This window comes from Branchiostoma floridae, chromosome 9 (assembly GCF_000003815.2).
Source record: "Branchiostoma floridae strain S238N-H82 chromosome 9, Bfl_VNyyK, whole genome shotgun sequence".
In the NCBI taxonomy this organism is placed as follows: Eukaryota; Metazoa; Chordata; class Leptocardii; order Amphioxiformes; family Branchiostomatidae; genus Branchiostoma; species Branchiostoma floridae.
This window is the reverse complement of record NC_049987.1, coordinates 19477911-19497280: the sequence shown is the minus strand read 5'-3', so window position 1 is coordinate 19497280 and position 19370 is coordinate 19477911. Positions and strand designations below refer to the sequence as shown.

At 41.3% G+C, this 19370-nt stretch overlaps 2 protein-coding genes across 4 annotated transcripts in view; one reads left to right on the top strand and one right to left on the bottom strand.

Moving 5' to 3' along the window:
* LOC118423177 (coiled-coil domain-containing protein 83-like) overlaps positions 1–8141 on the bottom strand; it is a gene marked incomplete in the record, with an annotated part of 9502 nt that extends 1361 nt beyond the window's left edge. Inside the window, 9 exon segments of the mRNA XM_035831208.1 lie at positions 556–704; positions 1285–1406; positions 2785–2853; positions 3679–3792; positions 4107–4252; positions 5980–6148; positions 6492–6576; positions 7301–7459; positions 7962–8141. Coding sequence (XP_035687101.1) covers positions 556–704; positions 1285–1406; positions 2785–2853; positions 3679–3792; positions 4107–4252; positions 5980–6148; positions 6492–6576; positions 7301–7413 — 967 coding nt within the window.
* A 267-nt stretch (positions 8142–8408) lies between these two features.
* LOC118422895 (sodium-dependent glucose transporter 1-like) lies at positions 8409–18351 on the top strand. 3 transcript variants are annotated; one of them, XM_035830743.1, is made up of 6 exons: positions 8409–8477; positions 12111–12330; positions 13499–13694; positions 14315–14404; positions 15058–16958; positions 17708–18351. In XM_035830743.1, the coding sequence occupies exons 2-6, from the start codon at positions 12124–12126 to the stop codon at positions 17774–17776; spliced, it is 2463 nt and encodes an 820-aa protein (XP_035686636.1). In that variant the 5' UTR covers positions 8409–8477; positions 12111–12123; the 3' UTR covers positions 17777–18351. The 3 variants fall into 3 exon arrangements, with proteins under 3 accessions (XP_035686636.1, XP_035686635.1, XP_035686634.1); XM_035830742.1 differs by lacking the exon at positions 8409–8477 and adding an exon at positions 8570–8621; XM_035830741.1 differs by lacking the exon at positions 8409–8477 and adding an exon at positions 8607–8770.
* Positions 18352–19370: the final 1019 nt, after the last annotated feature.

The following is a 19370-nucleotide window of genomic DNA, read 5'->3' as shown; positions in this document are numbered from 1 at the left end:
AACATATTTTGTACTGACTATTACGGTGACTCATTGATTGTTTTTAACAAGGGAACAGGGGCGATGCGGCCCATGCCCTGATCTTGTGCCCCCTTGACCTAGGAAGTAGATCCCCTGCCAAGCATAAAATTCTGATTGACCAGGGTTCATATGTGGTCACAGTCTTCAAATGTGTTTGATAGTAGTTTTGGCCCCTAGTTATTACACTATGTCTGTACATAGACTTATAACAAAAAGTTCAGACAGTTAAATTTCATCAATCATTTCATCTATGTTGTTACTTCAACAAGTGTATAGAATGACGTACAAAATGTATCATTGGAAAGCAGTGTTTATTACTCCTCTCAATGATACCATAATTGTCAAGATCCTACATTGACAAGTCAACTACATGTATCCAAGTGAGTCACAAGACAAGCATGCTGAAATTCCACTGACAGCACAGTATTTGATGTTGGCAGGGGAATCTTGGCACTTCTTTTGCAAAACAACAAACAAACATGAACTCTGTTAATAAAATAGCTTGAACCTGCTAGTTCTTTCTCATTTCCTCACCTTCAGAGCTTGAGGACTCGCTACCATACTCTGGTCTGAGTTTGTCCACAGGAGTTTTCCCGATGGCCAGCTGTGCCAGGTCCATCTCCAACATTCCTGTCTGGTCGACTAACGCATCACTGTCACTGAACTGGGTCAGGTAGAAATTCCTACAGGAGGAAAAACATTGATAAGAACAATTGAGAAACAGAAGACCTATTGGAAAGATGCAATGGATTATAAATTATTCCATACTTGAAACTATCAAGACTAACTATCAAGAAAACAGAGCAGAAAATGATAATTTATTACAATTACAGTTAAATCTCATCTGGAATGCAATAGATAACTCTACAAAATGTTTTGAACATGCACAAAATTATTCATCCAAAAATATCAGAGGTGTATGAAAAACAGTATAATTACATATATGTATAAATGTTTTGAAAATAATTAAAGGTAAGCTATTGTAAGTCTTATTTTCAGCCTACATGAACACAAATACATGAGTGGAATAAAACCTCAACGAGTTACTGGTAAAAGATGAAAGTAGAAATAATTAAAAGTGTTGGTACAATCTGTAGATTATCGTTGTGATTTAGCTGTTTTTTTTTTTTAATCCACAACACAACACAAGATGAAATGCAGTTGAATGCAGGAAGGAATTGTCTGTATTGTGCAATACACATGTTCAAAGCTCTTTTCATCTTAGTGTCTAAAAAATCATCAACACTACTTGACTGGACCCACCTGGAAATTTTCAGATCTTCTATCCTACACTCAAACAGCTGACTCAGAATGGTCAGGTTTTCCTTCTCCAGAACTTCTACAAACTTCCTCAGCGTCCTGACTTCACCTCTGTGCAGCTCAGCCTAGTATAAATGCATAGAGAGAATAAAATCATACACAGTTCCAATGCAAGCGCTGTCTCTTTTTGTAATGCATTATCTTTTATTGCTGTAGCCTCACAAAGCTTTCCACAAAATCGTTTCCACGAAATCGTCTTCCGGGAGGGACGTAAAACGGGGGTCCCGTGCTCGAGGAGGTGCATTGACCACGTTAAAAACAGCTTCATTACCCACACTTTGGGTACCTACTGGCTGCAAAATACACCCGATATTATTATTATTATTATTATTATCATTATTATTATTACTAGTAAATGATTCTTCTGTAAAGTACAGGAATTGATTTTTGTGAGGTGTTGAACTACGGACCATAACTGCCACACAATAAGTATGGTGAATTCTTTCACATATTTGAGATATGGCTCTACTCATCAATAGCTAAGAGCCAATGATCTGGTATCCTGGGTACCATGCAGATACATGTAGTAGTTTGCTCCTATGTTTGCTTCTGCTACCCATCTGGGGACCTACACATTCAAACATTTTGGTGGTTACGTCTGAGTTAATGAGAAAATCAAGGAATGGGTTCTAGAGCGCATGTTCAATGACAACGGGCCCTCACACAAGCATTTCAGGTGTTGGAATGCCTGTTTGAAAGAGTGCTTGAACCCATTCCTTAATTCGCTCACGTGTATGGACCAATCAGCGCCCTCGTCCAAAATTTGGAAGATTGCAGATGTTATCGTGGTCAAAGATCCCAGATGGAACAGCAACAGGTTATGGTGTATAATGAATGGCAGAGCGAGAAGTGACTGACGTGTGGGTATATAGCAGGGCTCTAGCCAGCTCGAAATTTTTTTCCGTCAGCCAATTCCCATTGTCGCGAAAACACTATTCCAGGAGTTAGAGAGACTGTACTGAGACCTTGAAAAACGGGTTTTAATGAGATTATCGTATGCGAAAGGGCACCGACACACATTGACAACAATCATAACAATAATAACAAAACAAACAGTGTGTGGCTTTTACGACCGTGGACAGCGTCCCCAAGCCACCTATAGCTTCCACCAAGGAGATTTTATCAGATTTTTGACCGTCAAGGTTGACGGATTGGTTTTAAAATTTTTCCGTCACACGCAGCAAATTTCCGTCAATTGACGGAAAAACGGACGCTGGCTAGAGCCCTGGTATATAGTGTATGATAAACTCCAGAGCAAACTACTTTCCAGATGATACCCAGGCTAATGATCTGGTGGTCTACAAGCAATCAGGGCCTGCTATCTTTACACAATTTGCTGAAAGATACTGCTGTCATGCAGAACTACATTTATGGCCATGGCCATGAAAACCATTGCTTTTTCAATCTACAACCAATGATCAGTTAAGTGTAAAAAAAAGGCACCTCATGTTTCAGCCAGTCGTTGTCCTTCACCTCCTGAGCACTGTGTTTGTCCAGGTGAGTCATGGCTCTCTGAAGGGACACAAACAAACAAGGTAATACTTAAAAAACTTTAACAGTTAGAGTTTAAAAGAACTATAACTCAAACTTTTGGACACACTATATCTTTCCTCAAATTGACAGAAGGTCAAATATTGTGAATCACTGTGCTCAAGTGGACAATGGTCCCCAGGGTATAGAGAACAACCAAATTAGTCAACATTTCTACAAAAAACTTGCAAGTAAGATTTCAGTGCAACTCAAACATTCACTTCATTTATTTCATAGGTTCTCATCTATTTTACAGTAAAGATCGGGAAAAGGACAGTCATGATGAAAACCAAGGACTGTGAGAAAAACTTTGGACACTTTATTCAGCCCATTGGCTATCATACAGTAATTTGTATCCATAAATAACTTCATCAGAGCCACCTTTGGGACGGCATTCTTGCTGCTACAGCGCCACCTACATCGGCTATAAGTAGCAGCAAGAAGTAGTTTCCAGTCGTTCTACCCTGATGATGGTGTCTGACAGACATCGAAACGTTGGATGTAAGTACCCATTGGTTGTGCTTAAAGAACCTTACTATATGAGTAATTTGTAGGTTGATTCTTTGATCTGACTAAATCTACACTTTTAAAAGACTGTTTATAACAAGATGTAAGCCCAATGTAATCCAGAAGTGCCTAATAGTATATGATAGCAATGTAGTCTGAACAGGGCAGAGCTGCCTGGAAATGCAATGTGAAAACTAGCTGACAGCAACCCACCCATGTGAAGGACCTCCACAGCAGTATACTGAAATACTAGATAGTATACATGTACTAATTTTTTGAGACCTAGATGAAGACTCTCACCTCAGAGGCATTTTCCCTCTGCTGTTGTAAGGTCAGGTCCATGTAGTTAGAAATCTTCTCCTTGGCCAGGTCTAAGGATCGCTGCAGGTGGCTGGACATCTCGTCAAAGTTCACCTGTCAAAAGCACATGTCTTATCATTAATTAAATAAGGTGTTTAAATATCCATTTGGGGAGACCAGAGACACAAAACAACAGTACGTACAGCTTCCAGTAATCACATATTCTGTACTTTAGTGTAAAGCCCTAACCCTCCAGTGGACTCTAGGAAGGGAAGAAGACTAGATTCGGGTGATAGGATATTTCAGGATAGAAAAAATTGATTGATCAATCAATCAATCAATCAATACATCCTTTGATTAATTAATTGGTTGATTGATTGATTGGCTGATTGATTGATTGATCGATTGATCGATCAATTGATTGCTACCTGCATGTCCTGAAGCTCCTGCTCCAGTAGTTTGATCTGCTTGGCGTGCTCATGTTGCCCCTCATCCCGGTACTTCCTCCAGTACTCCACCACCTTCAGCTGGTCTGCTAGCTCCTTCTCCTTCTCCTCAATCTCTGTCTTAAGATCTGATAAGGAAATGTTTAAGTCAATTTCACTTCAGATAACTCTTTGCAAGGTATTTCTGACTTACAACAACCAAATACGCTGGAGAAAGAAAAGAACAAACACTGGACATTTGGAACCAGGGCAGCAGAGTCTGTATCGAATATCTCATAAAACATTTTGACTCCCTTTTAGATTTTATATACAATAATCAATCATTACCATGAAGAAATTCTAGGCCTGTACCAGTGTTTCCGCCAGACCTCAGCTGGGAGGCCGTCCACCTTGGGGCGCGAAAACCGCAAAAATTAAATTTAATCGCAAAACCGCGAACATTAAATTAAATTGTGAAACCGTGAAAATTAAATTTAATTATAAAATCGCGAAAATTAAAGTTAATAGTTAACTGTCGCAAGAAAAAACAATTCAACTAACGTCCGATTAAGTTCAGTGCCGAAGTGTTATGATCTGTGCCGCGTACCGGTATGCCGCACCGAACGGGTACTACGACTTTTAAAAAGTTCTAGAAACGGTTCTTGGACTTTCAAAAAAGAAATAGCATTTGTATATATTCTCTTTTATGTTGTAGTATACTTATAAATCATCTAAAACCTTCCATAGATCGAGAAATTTGCGTTCAGAAAAGACGAATAACATCGTCTATCGGCGACAGTGAGCGCAATAAGAACTATTAGTTTGTAGTGTAATAGCGAGATCGACCTACCGCCAAGTTTTCGAAATGTGGCAGGGAAAATTCGCATAACTGAGACCAAATAAAAGCTCCTTGCTGAGACCTTGAAAAACGAGATTATCGTATGGGAAAGGCCGCCGACACACATTGTCAACAATCATAACAATAGCAAAACAAACAGTAAGCGGCTTTTTGACTGTGGACGGCGTCCCCAAGCGTCTAGCTTCAATACAAAACACAAAACTGCGGTTTACATTTATCGACTTTGTACAGATTTCTCGGCAAAATGTGGGTCGCATTTTTTTTTATGAGGACGGCCTCTGTTTGCGTTCAAGCCGTCCAAAACGAAATGAGACCGTCAATGGACGGGTGGACGCCCCTCTGGCGGAAACACTGGCCTGTACAATCTTTATCACTCATCGCCATTTCAGTAACACCATTTGGCATGTTACTACTTACAAGAATGTTGAGTTTTTCTTCAAGATAAATTCAGTGCCTTACTCATTTGTTATACATGTTTGGTACTACTCACAAGAATGTTGAGTTTTTCTTCAAGATAAATTCAGTGCCTTACTCATTTGTTATACATGCATTTTTGGTACTTAACTCACAAGAATGTTGAGTTTTTCTTCAAGATAAATTCTGTGCCTTACTCATTTGTTATACATGCATTTTTGGTACTACTCACAAGAATGTTGAGTTTTTCTTCAAGATAAATTCAGTGCCTTACTTATTTGATATATGTGTAATACTTTACTATTAGTAACAACACGTATGTTATCCTTACCCTCGACAGATCTATCCTCGTTCCTAATAGTCATTTTTATGTAACACCCTTTGAAATGTATCTTTTGTTACTACTCAAGAATTTTTAGTTGAATTTGGTGCCTTTTTGATTTGTTATAATACTCTGTGTAAGTAACTACACATTGCTACCCTCCACAGATCTGTTATACATGTAATTCTTCACTAAGTAACAACACGTGTGTTATCCTTACCCTCCACAGATCTGTTATACATGTAATTCTTCACTAAGTAACACACGTGTGTTATCCTTACCCTCCACAGATCTGTCCTCGTTCCTAATAGCCTTCCACTTGTCCTTCATGGTGGAGTCCACCTTCTCCCGCCCCACCACCGTCTCCTGCTCAAGCTCCTTGTCTCGCTCCTTAGCCTGCTTAAGGAGCGTCCGGATGTGCAGGGCCTGCTCATCTTTAAGTCGGTTATTCTGGGAAAGAAGAGTTCTGTATGTTAGCATTACAGAGTCACGTTTGTTTCTTTGATTTTACGAGTGCTATCCAGCATGAACAGCTTTTCCTTTTCCAAAATTCCCCTGTAATACATCTATAATGAAATAGCAGGAATACATAAGACTCTTGTTTGTTACAATTCTTCAAATTGATATGATAAAACTTGTCTCAACGACTCAAGTAAGTTTTACTTTTATTAAATAAGATTACACTAGCAGCAGCTTGGTGATTCCAACTTAAGGATCTAGGAGGAAGAAATGATTATCAAAAAGCAAAAAGTATGTTATTTCTAGATTTAAGTAATAAACTTTTGGCACTTACCCTTTCTTTGTGCCTTCTGTTCTTGTCCTCCAGACCGTTGATTTCCGCAACAAACTCTTCCACTGCCTTGTTTTTCACTTCAATCCTGTGATAGGAAAGCAAATATTTATATCCGTGGTAAGAAATCATAGTTATCACTAATCATTAAATTGTGATTTTAACAACAATCTTATGTGTGACAAAAATATTACTTAGTGTCACACAAACACACACACTGTCACAGACAAACAAATATGCGACTCTCAACAACATTTGCAGTCAGATGTGCAAAGGCTAGGTGTGACAAGTCTCTCAGTTTGAGATAACCAGCTGCTGCCATGCCGCGTGCCTGGAAGCTGGTGTGTTATATGCCAAAGGGCGGTTATCTTATACCGGCTATATAGATACTAGTACAGATACAGATTATATATACATAATAATGAATGAAGACCTTTATTGCACATTTTTGCCCCACTGGGCTAAGTACAGGTCACACGGTAAGAATCACATATATGTAACAATGGAAACAATCATACACATCTATATATGCAGATCTGATGTGCGTCTAATCTATTCTAGGACATTCGACTTCCTCTCGCTTCTTGGTAATTGTAAATGTAGCTAGCTGTATGGTTGGTTAGAGTTGGTTTATCAAAAGTGTCAGGAATACAAATTTCTCTTTACTGTTCAAGTGTCTAAAGTGGGGATATTTACTTAACACATAGTCAAATCAAATGCTCCTATCGCTATCATACAAAGGACAATCCATAGTAAAATGTACTTCATATGCATTCATTAATGGCAACAACGTGAAGACATGAGATCCTTACTGGAAAGCCAGGATGGCCTCTCGAAGGGACATGGACTCCTCCCCTCCTCCCTTTCCAGACTTCTTCTTCCCTTTCTTCCCCTTCTTTCCTCCTCCCTTCTTTTTCTTCCCCATCTCTGGTCTTCAGTTTCTCAGGAACCAGGCGAGCGTTGGGCGTTTACTGAGGAAAAAATGGCAGTCTTTGTAATATGCTAACTTACGTTATTATATATATCATAAATCTATATCAAACTCTTGTCATAATTTTGATGTCTTAAAATTAAGATATGGAAATCTTTAACACACAAGAGTCTAGTGTGCCCATAGTCGCATATACCTGTTGTGATAAAAAGAAATTATAAAACGCAATGATCGTACACAAATGCGCTACACAAAACACTGACATTCGTGGGTTTAGCTCTATTTCAGTTTGTATGGAGAATTCAGTCTGCGTGAAGACGTAACGTCGTTGTTCAAAACTATGATTCTTATATATAATCTTAATGGTAGTCAGCAACCCGGCCCCGGTTGCACAACTCTGTTTTGATCCTGTCTGTCCAAACAACACGATCAATTGGGCCTCCTTTCCCAGACAGTTACAAACAGGCTTACCCTTACAAAGTTATCTACCATTTCCTTGGTTTATGTCACCTACATATAAGACGAAAATGGCCAAATTTTACCTAAAAAATCAATGTTGTGTCCGGTATCCAAGAACGCCACCCGTCGCCGCCATCTTGGTAATGTAATCCAACACGCTCCGATTTACTGGCTTACGATTGGACAAAATATCTTTATTCTAGCTGTTCATTGGTCTATTTTTACTAAAGCCTCCATTGGTTTACGAACTAGGACATTCGGGGTACTAATCATTTGACCTATGACCCAGAGTGTGCTAGCGCGGGAAAGAGGTATTTAATATCATATGGTATTATGTGAAATCTGGGCATTTTGGGAGTGGCTGCAGTAGGAAAGACCCTACACTGGTAGAATTAGTTGTAAAAAATTACCTTTCTCCATCGAGGGGGTTTCCGCGCTCGCACCCCCCTGAAATAGTGGTATCGTCGCCAGAATGCTGTTTTCAGCCAAATGGGCCAATCCAAGAGCTCTAATTAGGGGGGTGTATCATAAGATTAGCCGTATAGAAATTCTTGCCAAGGAATTTGCTGAGACTGGACACAGTAGGCTATCATTTGAAGATAAGTTTGTATGGCTTGAACTTTTTATTCTTGAGATAATTGCATATTTGTTTCCTCAACTCTCCCATTGGAACGCATGTATTACTGGGGGGAAATTCTAATGGTATCGTCTCCCCATAACGGCGACGCGCACACAATACCTCGGTGGAGAGTTCGGCACTTCCTGGTGCTACAAGTACAAAACGTGCTTTTGTGTTGCACAGGTCACACAGTGCTACACGTATATTTGTCAAACTACTGGACACACGTATAGGCCACACATAGGACGTTTTCCTGCTGGCATCGTACTTCTGGTAAGTAATAACTGCTGACAATCTGTTTAGGCCAACATGAACGTTGAAGGGGGAGGGGGGCGTCATGTGCGGATCTGTATCTGGTCTTTCAACTTTATCACAATTGTTGCGTCGGGACTCGGAAGTTTCAAGTATAAATTTTGGTCCAGTGTTTGAGTAGCTCTTGTAATTCCTTTATTCAGCGATCGGACCTGACGGAATGGGCGACCGTTCACGAATATTTGTCAAGGAGGGACAGACTGTAGACTTAAGTGGAGGACAAAGTTCAGAAATGGCACATTTAAACTATTACTGTTTGGTTTGTTCATAGACGTATAGATATTTAACCCGTTCGTGAGATAGCTTTGTTACCAGGTATGATTTGGTTTCTCACACAATTTTTTTGCCAATTTCCCTCTGTTTTATATGTCTGATATCTAGATCTAGACCAAGGACGTTATATAACGTCCTTGGGTGAAGTCATAAACAAAACATAGTATTACGTGTTAAATTCTCTTTCAAGCTTTAACGTAGCTAGGAGCCTTATTTTTGAAGTTGATGGTACAGTGTATGTATTGTGGCCTCTTAGTCTTATAAGCACTAACGTATGCTATGATAAAAGTTGCATACAATGTAGCTTAAGTTAAAATTCATTTTTGGGAATACATGCACTGGTCCACCTGTCCTAAAGATTAAGGTTCTCAGAAGTGTGTGCCTAAACGACTCTAATATGCAGTGTATATGGGTCAAAGACCTTGTGTGGTGCTCTGGAGACATTGTTTACACATTTGTGAATTAAAAAAATGCAGCAAGTCCTACGTATTCACCAGTTTTTTCGAGTTAGTCCGCCGGTTACAAGATAGAAGCGATTCTTTGCCACCATGTTGGATCGCCTGTGCTAGGAGTCTGCATGGGGAAGGCCTCTATACCTTCCACGGTTCCATAGACGACAGGACGATAAAACTATGGACGCTGTTGGTTCATAGATTATAGCATGACACAACTCTATCATTTTCAACTTATAAAACTTGTATACTAAGTTTTTCTGCCTCAAATGCAAGCACACATTCATGAACAGCACGCTCAGCCATCGAGACCGATCTTGAAACCGGCTGACTAACTCGAAATAACTGGTGAATACGTAGGACTTGCTGCATTTTTTAAATTCATAAATGTGTAAACATTTGTCTCCAGAGCGCCACACAAGGTCTTTGACCCATATACACTTCATATTAGAGTTAATTGTGGTCGTTTGTGGTGTTTCTGAGTCGTTTGTGGTCATTTGTGGTGTTTAGGCAGACCGTTCTCAGAAAAAAAAATAAGGTGCACGTGCACGTTTACCAGTTATTTTTGTTATTACAATAGCACACCTTTTATGTATGTACAACCCCTCTATTAGTAAATCTAATATCATATAATGTAGGTGCACCAAGTACACTAGTGCACCCACAGTCAAGAATTAGCTCTAATTTTAGGTGCACAAATTCACTCAGACACATGTTCAGAAACATACAGACAGAAACACAGACAGACATATTGGAAACAGACACACAAACACATGGACAGGCAGACACGTACTAGTAGTATATACTGACAAGCCCCCAACAGAAAAAAAATTATGTTTTCCAACCAAGAAAATATGTTATTATAAGTCACTTTGACATTGACTGAGTTCTTGCTGTGTACCTTATATTAGAGTTTGGGGTCTGGTGCAACGGCTAGAGCGTTTGAGTCAAAATCAGTAAGTCCCGAGTTCCATACTTGGGAAGGGCACTTAACACAATTAACCCCCCATGACGGTGGAGTGACACCCACACAGCTAATCTGTCAAAAAGGGTGCCAAAAAACACCTACGGATTTGGTGTACCAGAGTGCCAACATCTGCACATTTGCCACTAAGAGCATAGGCAGTAGGCCAAGGAATTGTCTTTCATTCGCCCGTACACCGTATCGCTGAGCATTGCCGGGATTGGGGATTACCCGAAGGTCGGGGAAGTCGGCGAAGCCGACCAATCGGCGCAGGAGTTTTTCCACCCGAAGGTCGGCTAAGTCGACCAATCGGCGTAGCCGATTTAGAGCGCGGCGAAGCGTCGCGGCGAGCGAAGCGAGCAGTAGGCCAAGGAATTGTCTTTCATTCGCCCGTACACCGTATCGCTGAGCATTGCCGGGGTTGGGGATTACCCGAAGGTCGGGGAAGTCGGCGAAGCCGACCAATCGGCGCAGGAGTTTTTCCACCCGAAGGTCGGCTAAGCCGACCAATCGGCGTAGCCGATTTAGAGCGAGCGAAGCGAGCTAGGTGGGAAAGGCCTTTTCTACTATCGCCGTTTTCTGCAAAATTCTAATATCTAAGTCAAAACTTTCAAGTGAATTATGTTCGTCGAGTTATTTGGAGGCCATTTAACGTACAAAGAGCACATATTAGTCATTTCAAATTAAAATAAACGCCATTGAATTTTAGCCGATTTCCGGGTCACTGCGTTACCAGCAGTACGGCGGCGGCCACACCACGTCGTCGTAAAAAAACGCATCGGTAGCTAGTATATTTACCAAAACGCTGGCACTAACCACATGTAATCGTTATAATCATTGATGCATTATTCTTGTAGAACGGTCCATACTTAAATAATCGCTAAAATGCCATCTGTTTCACGAGATCTGTATTCCTAAGGAAGTTGGTATTCCTATCTCAGTTCTTACTTTCGGGTTTGCCACGTTACCGATCACGAAAATCAGACAAAAGCAGTGGAAAAAACACGGTCAAAACGTATCTGCAGTGCAGCGTAGCTTTTGTCAGCGTGTTGAAACCCTCAAACTTCTCAAATAGTACCACGAAAACCGACAAGGCGCCTTAACGGGCCCGCCGTACGATCCCACACCACAACACAGATGATCGAAAACACCGGAAGTGGTAACGCACATCAGGGAGATCGGTTGCTTACCCATCCAACATTTAAAGTTAGGGGAAAGGCGGCGCAAAGGATGACGGGAAATACTCGCACTAAGAAGATAGTAATCTTTGACGGGAGCATCTGAGAAGGCATTTCCGGATTGGCGGTACACGGCGGACTACCGTGGCAGACAGCGCGCGGCGGGGTTCCTGTTACTCAACAAAAAACACAATTCCGAGGCCTATTGCCCATGCTAAGAGCCATGATTTTTTTGCGAAACCTCAGAGTCTAGCCTAATAGCATAGTGTGTGTCCGTATGACAAGAATTCTCAAAATTCCGCAGGCATGTCAGGAATTTTCCACACCTGCGTAGTTGCATCATCCCTTTCGAGGGGAATAACTTGGAAATGGGTTGATGGATCTTCAGGATATTTGGAATGTAGATAGCTAATTTTGTTTTATTTTTCTATTAGAACATGACATTACATGATGCCGAGTTCCAAGCAGAAGTACCAGCGCCTGCCTCAGGCTGACCTGACTGACGAAGACCAGACTGTGTACTCCCGGGGGGACGGCGGCGCCGAAGGTCACACAAACAACAATGTCAAGGTCGAGAGGAGTCAGGACAGGGAGCGGTGCTGCGGTGGAGTCTACCTGCGGACCTACGCTTTGTGTGCAGCCTTCTTGGGCTTGGTAGGTAAAGTGGTCAAACCTGAAACTGAGCATGATGCTTTTTCATAAGCTAGTAGTAGTACAACCCTACTCTTCTATCTCACACCCTCACACTCAGGGTTGACAATCGCGGCAAAGCCTAACGATATCACCCCTGACAACTCAGCCACAGAATACTAGTATTAGGGGCGCCTTGCTTATGAATATTAATGAGCTTGCCTGATTTGTCGCAGGCCAATCAGCGACCGGATTGAAGGTTTCGAACAAACAGCGTACGCATGGTACGGCGCGGCGTGCACAAAGATCTGTTCATCTTTGCGTGACGATATTGTTCTTTTTTTCATATGCTAGGTCGTTAAACGGTGATGCCGTGGTTACCTATACCAGGACCCACAGAACCGACAACAGTTAAATTTGGTACCTAAGTAAAAACGTCTGGACGCTGAAAGTACTGTGAAACGTTATGCCGGTACTGTTATCTTGCTCTTGAATATTAATGAGTCGCCTTATATGGTGCCTTTCCAAGCTTTCGACAACAAAAAGCCATCTCTCCGATGGGCTGACAGTTGGTTAGAAGCCACGCCCCTAATAACCAAATTCTGTGGCTGAGTTGTCAGGGGTGATATTGTTAGGCTTTGCCGCGATTGTCAACCCTGAGTGTGAGGGTGCTATCTCAATAAGTGTGTTGGGTTCTATAAGCAGAGGTTTGATGCTTGACGCTCCCTCATACATGATGTAGTCATATATTATATAGGTCCGAGCCTTTAATTTACCATATGAAATAACAATTTCAATCCGAGCTAGACTAGCACTTACCCAAGGATTGAACTCTGGCCCACTGATCGACCAAATTTGATCCGCAATTTTCAAGATGCTGGGTTGCATTACCTCTTGCACCACAGGGACATCTCTTGGTACAAATATCTTTCCATTACAATATAATACTATTGATAATAAATTCTTTTTTAAATTATGATAACGGACTATTTTTGGTATTCTGCATTATGGATTAGAAGCTAATTGAGTTAGCTTACAATCTAGCAGCTTGCTGAGATTCTGGTTTGAAACATTGTGTAAGAACACGACAGATGATACATGTAAGCTAGTAAGAGAGTGTGAGTAGTTGAGACAAGTTAAGTTCATTGGATAAAGCTGGATGAAAATTAAGTGAATGTCCTTCCATTTTCAGGGGGTGTGTATAGCCATGGTCGGACCCACCCTGCTGGACTTGGCGGCCAACGTTCATGCCGACATCGCTCACATTTCCTACATCTTCACGGCGCGCTCCGTAGGATACCTGGTCGGTTCTGCCGTCGGAGGGTTCCTGTTCGACATGTTCGACCAACATCTGCTGCTGGGACTTAGTCTCCTTCTTAATGCCATTGGTAAGAATTCAAAGTACTTTGTACATGTTCAAATACAATTCAATCTCTACAACTGGATAAAAAAACGGATATTTACTTCCGGACATTTCGAGTGACATCCATTACTTTTCTTCAGCGTCACTAGTATGAACTAACAGGACAATTCCATGCAAGTACAGCTAACTAGAAAAACTGGTTTAACCACTAACTCGTTAGGATCATATGCAAAGTTACTCAAATGCAAATCATGTTAGCATAGTTTCCTATGGTCAGACAACACAATAGGAACAACTAATGTCCTTTGTGATGCAATGTCCTTTGTACATGTATATTGAATATCTTGAAGTTATTTGTGAAGAAAGAAACACACTGTCTTAGCTAGAAACATGATTTGTAAGATTCAATGATAAAACCAGTGAGATTACTGACTAGGGTGTATATTTTGTACAAACTTTTTTGTTCATTGAATAATCATAATACTTACAGTAAGTTACTAAATTAGTAACTTACTGTAAGTATTATGATTATTCAGTATTATACTAGTATGTGATGATTGCTTGTAAGCAGGAACAGTGATTGTTTTATTTTTGTGTCATTGCTGATATATATGTGTGTATAAATAATTTTTTTTCTTGATTCAGGCTTTGCTGTGATACCATGGGCCAAGAGACTGTCTGTCATGGGTATACTGGTGTCCTTTACTGGGGTGGCAATGGGCTTCCTAGACACAGGTATGTGTCACTATAGTGCCATCATGTAGACTTCAATCTAGACACAAGTTAGATGTACAATGTATCTTGCAATGAGCTTCCTAGACTCATGTATGTGGCAATGGGCTTCCTAGACACAATGTGTGCATGTATGTGGCAATGGCACACATAATTGATTGTACACTGATCAAGTTGTCCTAAGCTTTATCATTTGGCAGTATTTGACAGCTCTCTCAACAACACGTGAACAAAAATTTTGTTACAAATTTGTGTATGAGAGGTTTAGTATTTTCTATCAAATATGAATTTTCAAATGCATGTACAGTATCTACTTTTCGTTAAAAACTTTTAACTGAAACTAAATGGAATTGCAAGCATATAACGAGTAGAATGTAACATTTTTTAATGAAGACTTTAATGAACAAAAGTATACAAATAAAAAATGTGCACCATCTCATCAAAATACTACTATTAGATTGCTAGGGAAAAGAAGATTATCAGATAGAGTTTGATATACAGTATTGGTTGGAGCCAAAAATAAGTTTAGGGTCAACAAGTTTTTATGGGGTTCATCAGGTTTTTTCCAGAGCTTTTCTAACAATGTACATTGTACATGTTTATTGCAATTACAACAGTGGAACTTATATTTCCCCCCTTTCCCCCCTCTTCTTCAGGGGGCAATGTCCTGTGTTTGAACCTTTGGGGTCAGAGGTCGGCACCCTACATGCAGGCCCTGCACTTCAGTTTTGGTATCGGAGCCTTCATCGCGCCCTTATTGGCCAAAAACTTCATCAGCCTATCAAACAGTACCTCTCTCCTGTTAAACACCACCGTGCATCCTAGCATTCCCCCTGCCTCCGAACAAGGACCGCACAGGAGACATGTAGTAGTACCGAACCTGCCTACAGCTGTCAATCACCATCAGTGGGACTCTCAACAACCAATCACGAGGACTCATCCCCTTATGAACAAAATCAGCAACAGTGATGTTGAAATTGCCAGCAAGCAGAACAGTAACTTTTACAGAAGTTTTGTTACGGAGTTAGAGAACAACGAGAGCAAACTGGGTAGGAAGAACGCGCAGTCATCGGTGCTTGATACATCCGTCAGTTGGAAAGGAAGGTCGAGAAATGTCCAGCAGGAAAAAGATAGCTATATGTTTGGCAAGGGTCTTTTTACTTCTGAAATGATGATGGCCTCTGGTAACAGTCTCCATAATCGTAGGAGGAGAGGTTGGTTGGACAGTGAGGAAGAATATGGATCTGGGAAAACAGAAGAAGAACAGACAGAGATACCAACCTATGAAGGGGAGGATACACTTGAGGAGGAGAAGGAAGGTAGTGATCAGAACAGTTGGACAGTTGGGAGAGAAGATCCAGACAATAATCAACAACAACAACAACAAGAGGAGCAGGAAGGTAGTGATGATAACGATTGGACAATGGGGGGAGAAGATCCGGACAACAATCAACAACATCATCATCAACATCACCATCATCATCATCACTCTGATCAAGGTTCAGGAGATCAAGAGGAGACTCCAGATGAAAATATGCCTTCGACCAGGCAGCCACTGTCAACCAAACAACAACAGATGCGAAAAACAACTAAACGGGACGCAAGCAGTGCTACAGAGGGGAAAGAGAACGCCACTCACACAGGTTCGTCGGTGCCTGACAAGATAAACGCTGTCTACACAAAAGGCAAGGAATTCGTTCAATCCATCATGTCGGAAATGTCCAAGTTGAGCCCTATACGCTGGGCGTACCTGATCGTTGGTGTGTACCAGTTTCTGGTAGGGATGACGTTCGTGGTTTTCTACTGCACTAGTTCCTACAAGTTCCTGGGTGGACAGCAGGTGCCACACGGTGCCTCCGAACCAGACCGAGCCTTCACCGTCAAAGTCCTCAGTCTGCTTTTCTTCTTCTTTTTCATCTACGTGGGTGTCGAGGTTGCTTACGGATCTTTTATCTTCAGCTTCGGAACCAAGAGCAAGCTTCATCTGTCTAAGAACGACGCGGTAGGACTGAACACGCTATTCTGGGGGACGTTCTCACTTGTACGGGGGACCGCCATCTTTACAACAAAGTGCCTGTCTGTCAAGGTCATCCTTTTACTCAACCTGGTCGGAGCTATCGTGTCTTCCCTCGGACTCTGCGTGTACGCCCAAGACAACAGGACACTGCTGTTTGTAGCAACAGGGATTTTCGGAGGCTCAATATCAACGATCTTTCCCTCGGCGATATCCTGGGCGGAACGCTACATCCACGTGACGGGAAAGGCCGCAGCGGTGTTTGTCGTTGGCGCTTCGTTTGGCGAGATGTTCATGCCGCTCATGGTTGGGTACATGTTCGAGAGGAATCCCATGTGGTTGATGTACTTCGCTCTAGGGGGGTCGGTGATCGCCAACGTGTTGTTCGTGGCGCTACAGTGGCTGGTGTCGAGTCGCGGGGAGAAGTACGCCCTGCCCCCGCCAAACTTCCTGTGGACGGAGGACGATGACGACGTGAAGATGGACGTGATAGAGATGGCGCCGGTACAGATAGTGGAGGAGGGGGAAACACCACTGCAGAAGGTACACTTTTCTAGTTTAGAATAATTATATTGCTGTAAGTTTCGTTTTTCACGGTTAATGTTTTATCTGAATTTTATTTGAATACCAAAATTTTTGACCAGGTTTGAAAGACTGGAGGAAAAACTGCCAATGTGGACATAATCGGCTTATGTACAACTGTAACTGTTCTGAAATGTACAATGTAAAATTAGGTTTGATTCAATCTACAGTTTTGTATGCATATTAGGTTTTCATTACCTACCTACCTGCCTGCCTAGGCCAGTGACTGGCCCCTTGCTCCCTCCGTGATATTTCTCCAGACTGCACGATTCGTCGCACTCCTCTCCGCCAACTTAAAACTCTGTCCGATGTCCTTTTCAATCTGGTCTCTCCATCGTTTCGGGGGTCTCCCCCGTGGCCTGGGCTTTTGGAAATCTTGATAGTATGCTTTGTGGACAAGTGTGTGTGGTGGTCTTCTCACAACGTGACCAAACCACCTTAGTCTTCTGAGTCTGATGGAATCGACAATGGTGTTTTCATTGCCTTCTGCAAAAATCAATGCTACAATGCAAAGTTCAGATGAGTTTTGGCATGATATAGGAAATGAATTGCAATGTATCCATTTTGGGAGTTAATTGAAGTTTTTCTTTTGTAATTTCCTATATACATTAATTTTACACAATGTTGCGTGTAGCATAGCATGATGGGGTGAAGTCTGCCATCTCTTATTTGACCTTAACTGTTTTCTCTCAAATTTTTTCACAATGTAGATCACAGAGCAGTTGAGGAGCACACCAGCAGGCAAGATCCTGAAAGGAAAGAGAGGCAAGAAGGACTGATCTGGATAAGTGTAGTAAATAAAGAAATAACTATGATTGCTGTTACAGTCAAACCTGCCCAAGACCACTTAAACCTGCCACTAATCCATCCAAGACCACTTACTGGGGACCGACGAATATAGAATACAACACAGTACGCTGTGTATGCTATATCGCCTGAGCCCAATCTTCAGGGTTATACAGTATACAATGTACACTGTGGTTGTATTCTATGTTATCATTATACCCACCTGAAAAACACACATTTCAATGCAATTTGTGCTAGAAGTTGAGAAAATTTGGTGTTCTGGAAAAAAATTGTAACAGCAGAAATTCCAATGTGCAAATCTGGTATTCGATTTGAAATTTCCCCTACAGCGCACATACATGTAGGGTGCACACATGTACATGTAGGGCATTCAAAGTGCCTACAAAGCAGATGGAATTGATGAATCAAAGTAGCCTGGTATCCAGCTGTATTATGGCTCCTAAGTCTCTTCTGTCCTCACCGCAATACTGTAAATGCAGAAATGTTCGCGGTGGATTAATGTTCGCAATTTCGCGGCGACCACTTTACCGCGAACTTAAATCCACCGCGAACATTTTTCTATTAAGGTATTAGACTGCAGTCGATGGTGATACCGCGAAATTAAATCCACCGCGAAAAGTCATTTTTCCCGCTACCCCGAAATTAAATCCCAGCAAACTTAAATGCATTAAACAGTATTTAAGGCCATAAGGCCACACCAATTTAATTTCTTGGTTTACGGATTTTTTCATAAAAAATATGGAGTGAGAGGGCGAAATAAAAATAAAAATAAAAGTTGTAAAATGGTTAGGGTTAAGGTAAAAGCTAATCCAAAACATAAAGAATAAAAAGTTTTCAGCTTGAAAAAAAGTACAAAAACACTATTACTGTACAGTAACAGCACCTGTTCATTGAAAATTACAAAAGTAGTGTCAGTTTTTATGTTTGCTACACCAGAAAGTTGGTGAATGGTTTCATTAATGGTGAAAATTTGCTGAGTGGTAATTTTTATTTTTTTTTCCAAAAAGTAGGAGCGAGCGAATCCGTGAACCAAGAAATTAAATTGGTGTGGCCTAAGAGACTCGGGAGCTACAATATGGCTGGATACCAGGCTAGAATCAAAGCCCTTTTAATACAAGTTGTACAATGTACTGTAGAAGCCCTTGTGATAATCCGAAAATATCATCCGATTCAGAAAACCCCATCAAACATTATCACAGCCCAGGTATGACAAAAATCTATGTGGACAGGTACAAATGTAGTCACTTCAGGATTTTTATTGTTCATTCCAGGGTTGTAGCCACCCAGAAATCATTTTCTGTCCCCTGGATTTTGATTGGCTTTGGCGCAGCATTCCTAGGGGGTCCGGGAGCATGTTCCCAAGGAAAACTTTGAAATCTAGACTCTCTGAAATGCTATTTCCTGCATTTTGAGGGTTAGATTTGTTCACAGAGGACGGAATGGAAAAAATTTTTTTCCGTCTCCAGCTTCAAAATTCTGTCAAAGGATGGAAGGAAGGATGCTGGCTATTTGTTAAACCCTGGTTCGTTCCATGGGAATCACTTGTACAGGTTTGACTGTAGCAAT

Coding starts and splice junctions, on each gene's coding strand:
- LOC118422895 (XM_035830743.1), top strand. CDS start 12,124: ATGATGCCGAGTTCCAAGCAGAAGTACCAGCGCCTGCCTCAGGCTGAC. Junction 14,405..15,057: donor AATGGGCTTCCTAGACACAG/GTATGTGTCACT, acceptor CCTCTTCTTCAG/GGGGCAATGTCCTGTGTTTG. Junction 16,959..17,707: donor GGGAAACACCACTGCAGAAG/GTACACTTTTCT, acceptor TTCACAATGTAG/ATCACAGAGCAGTTGAGGAG.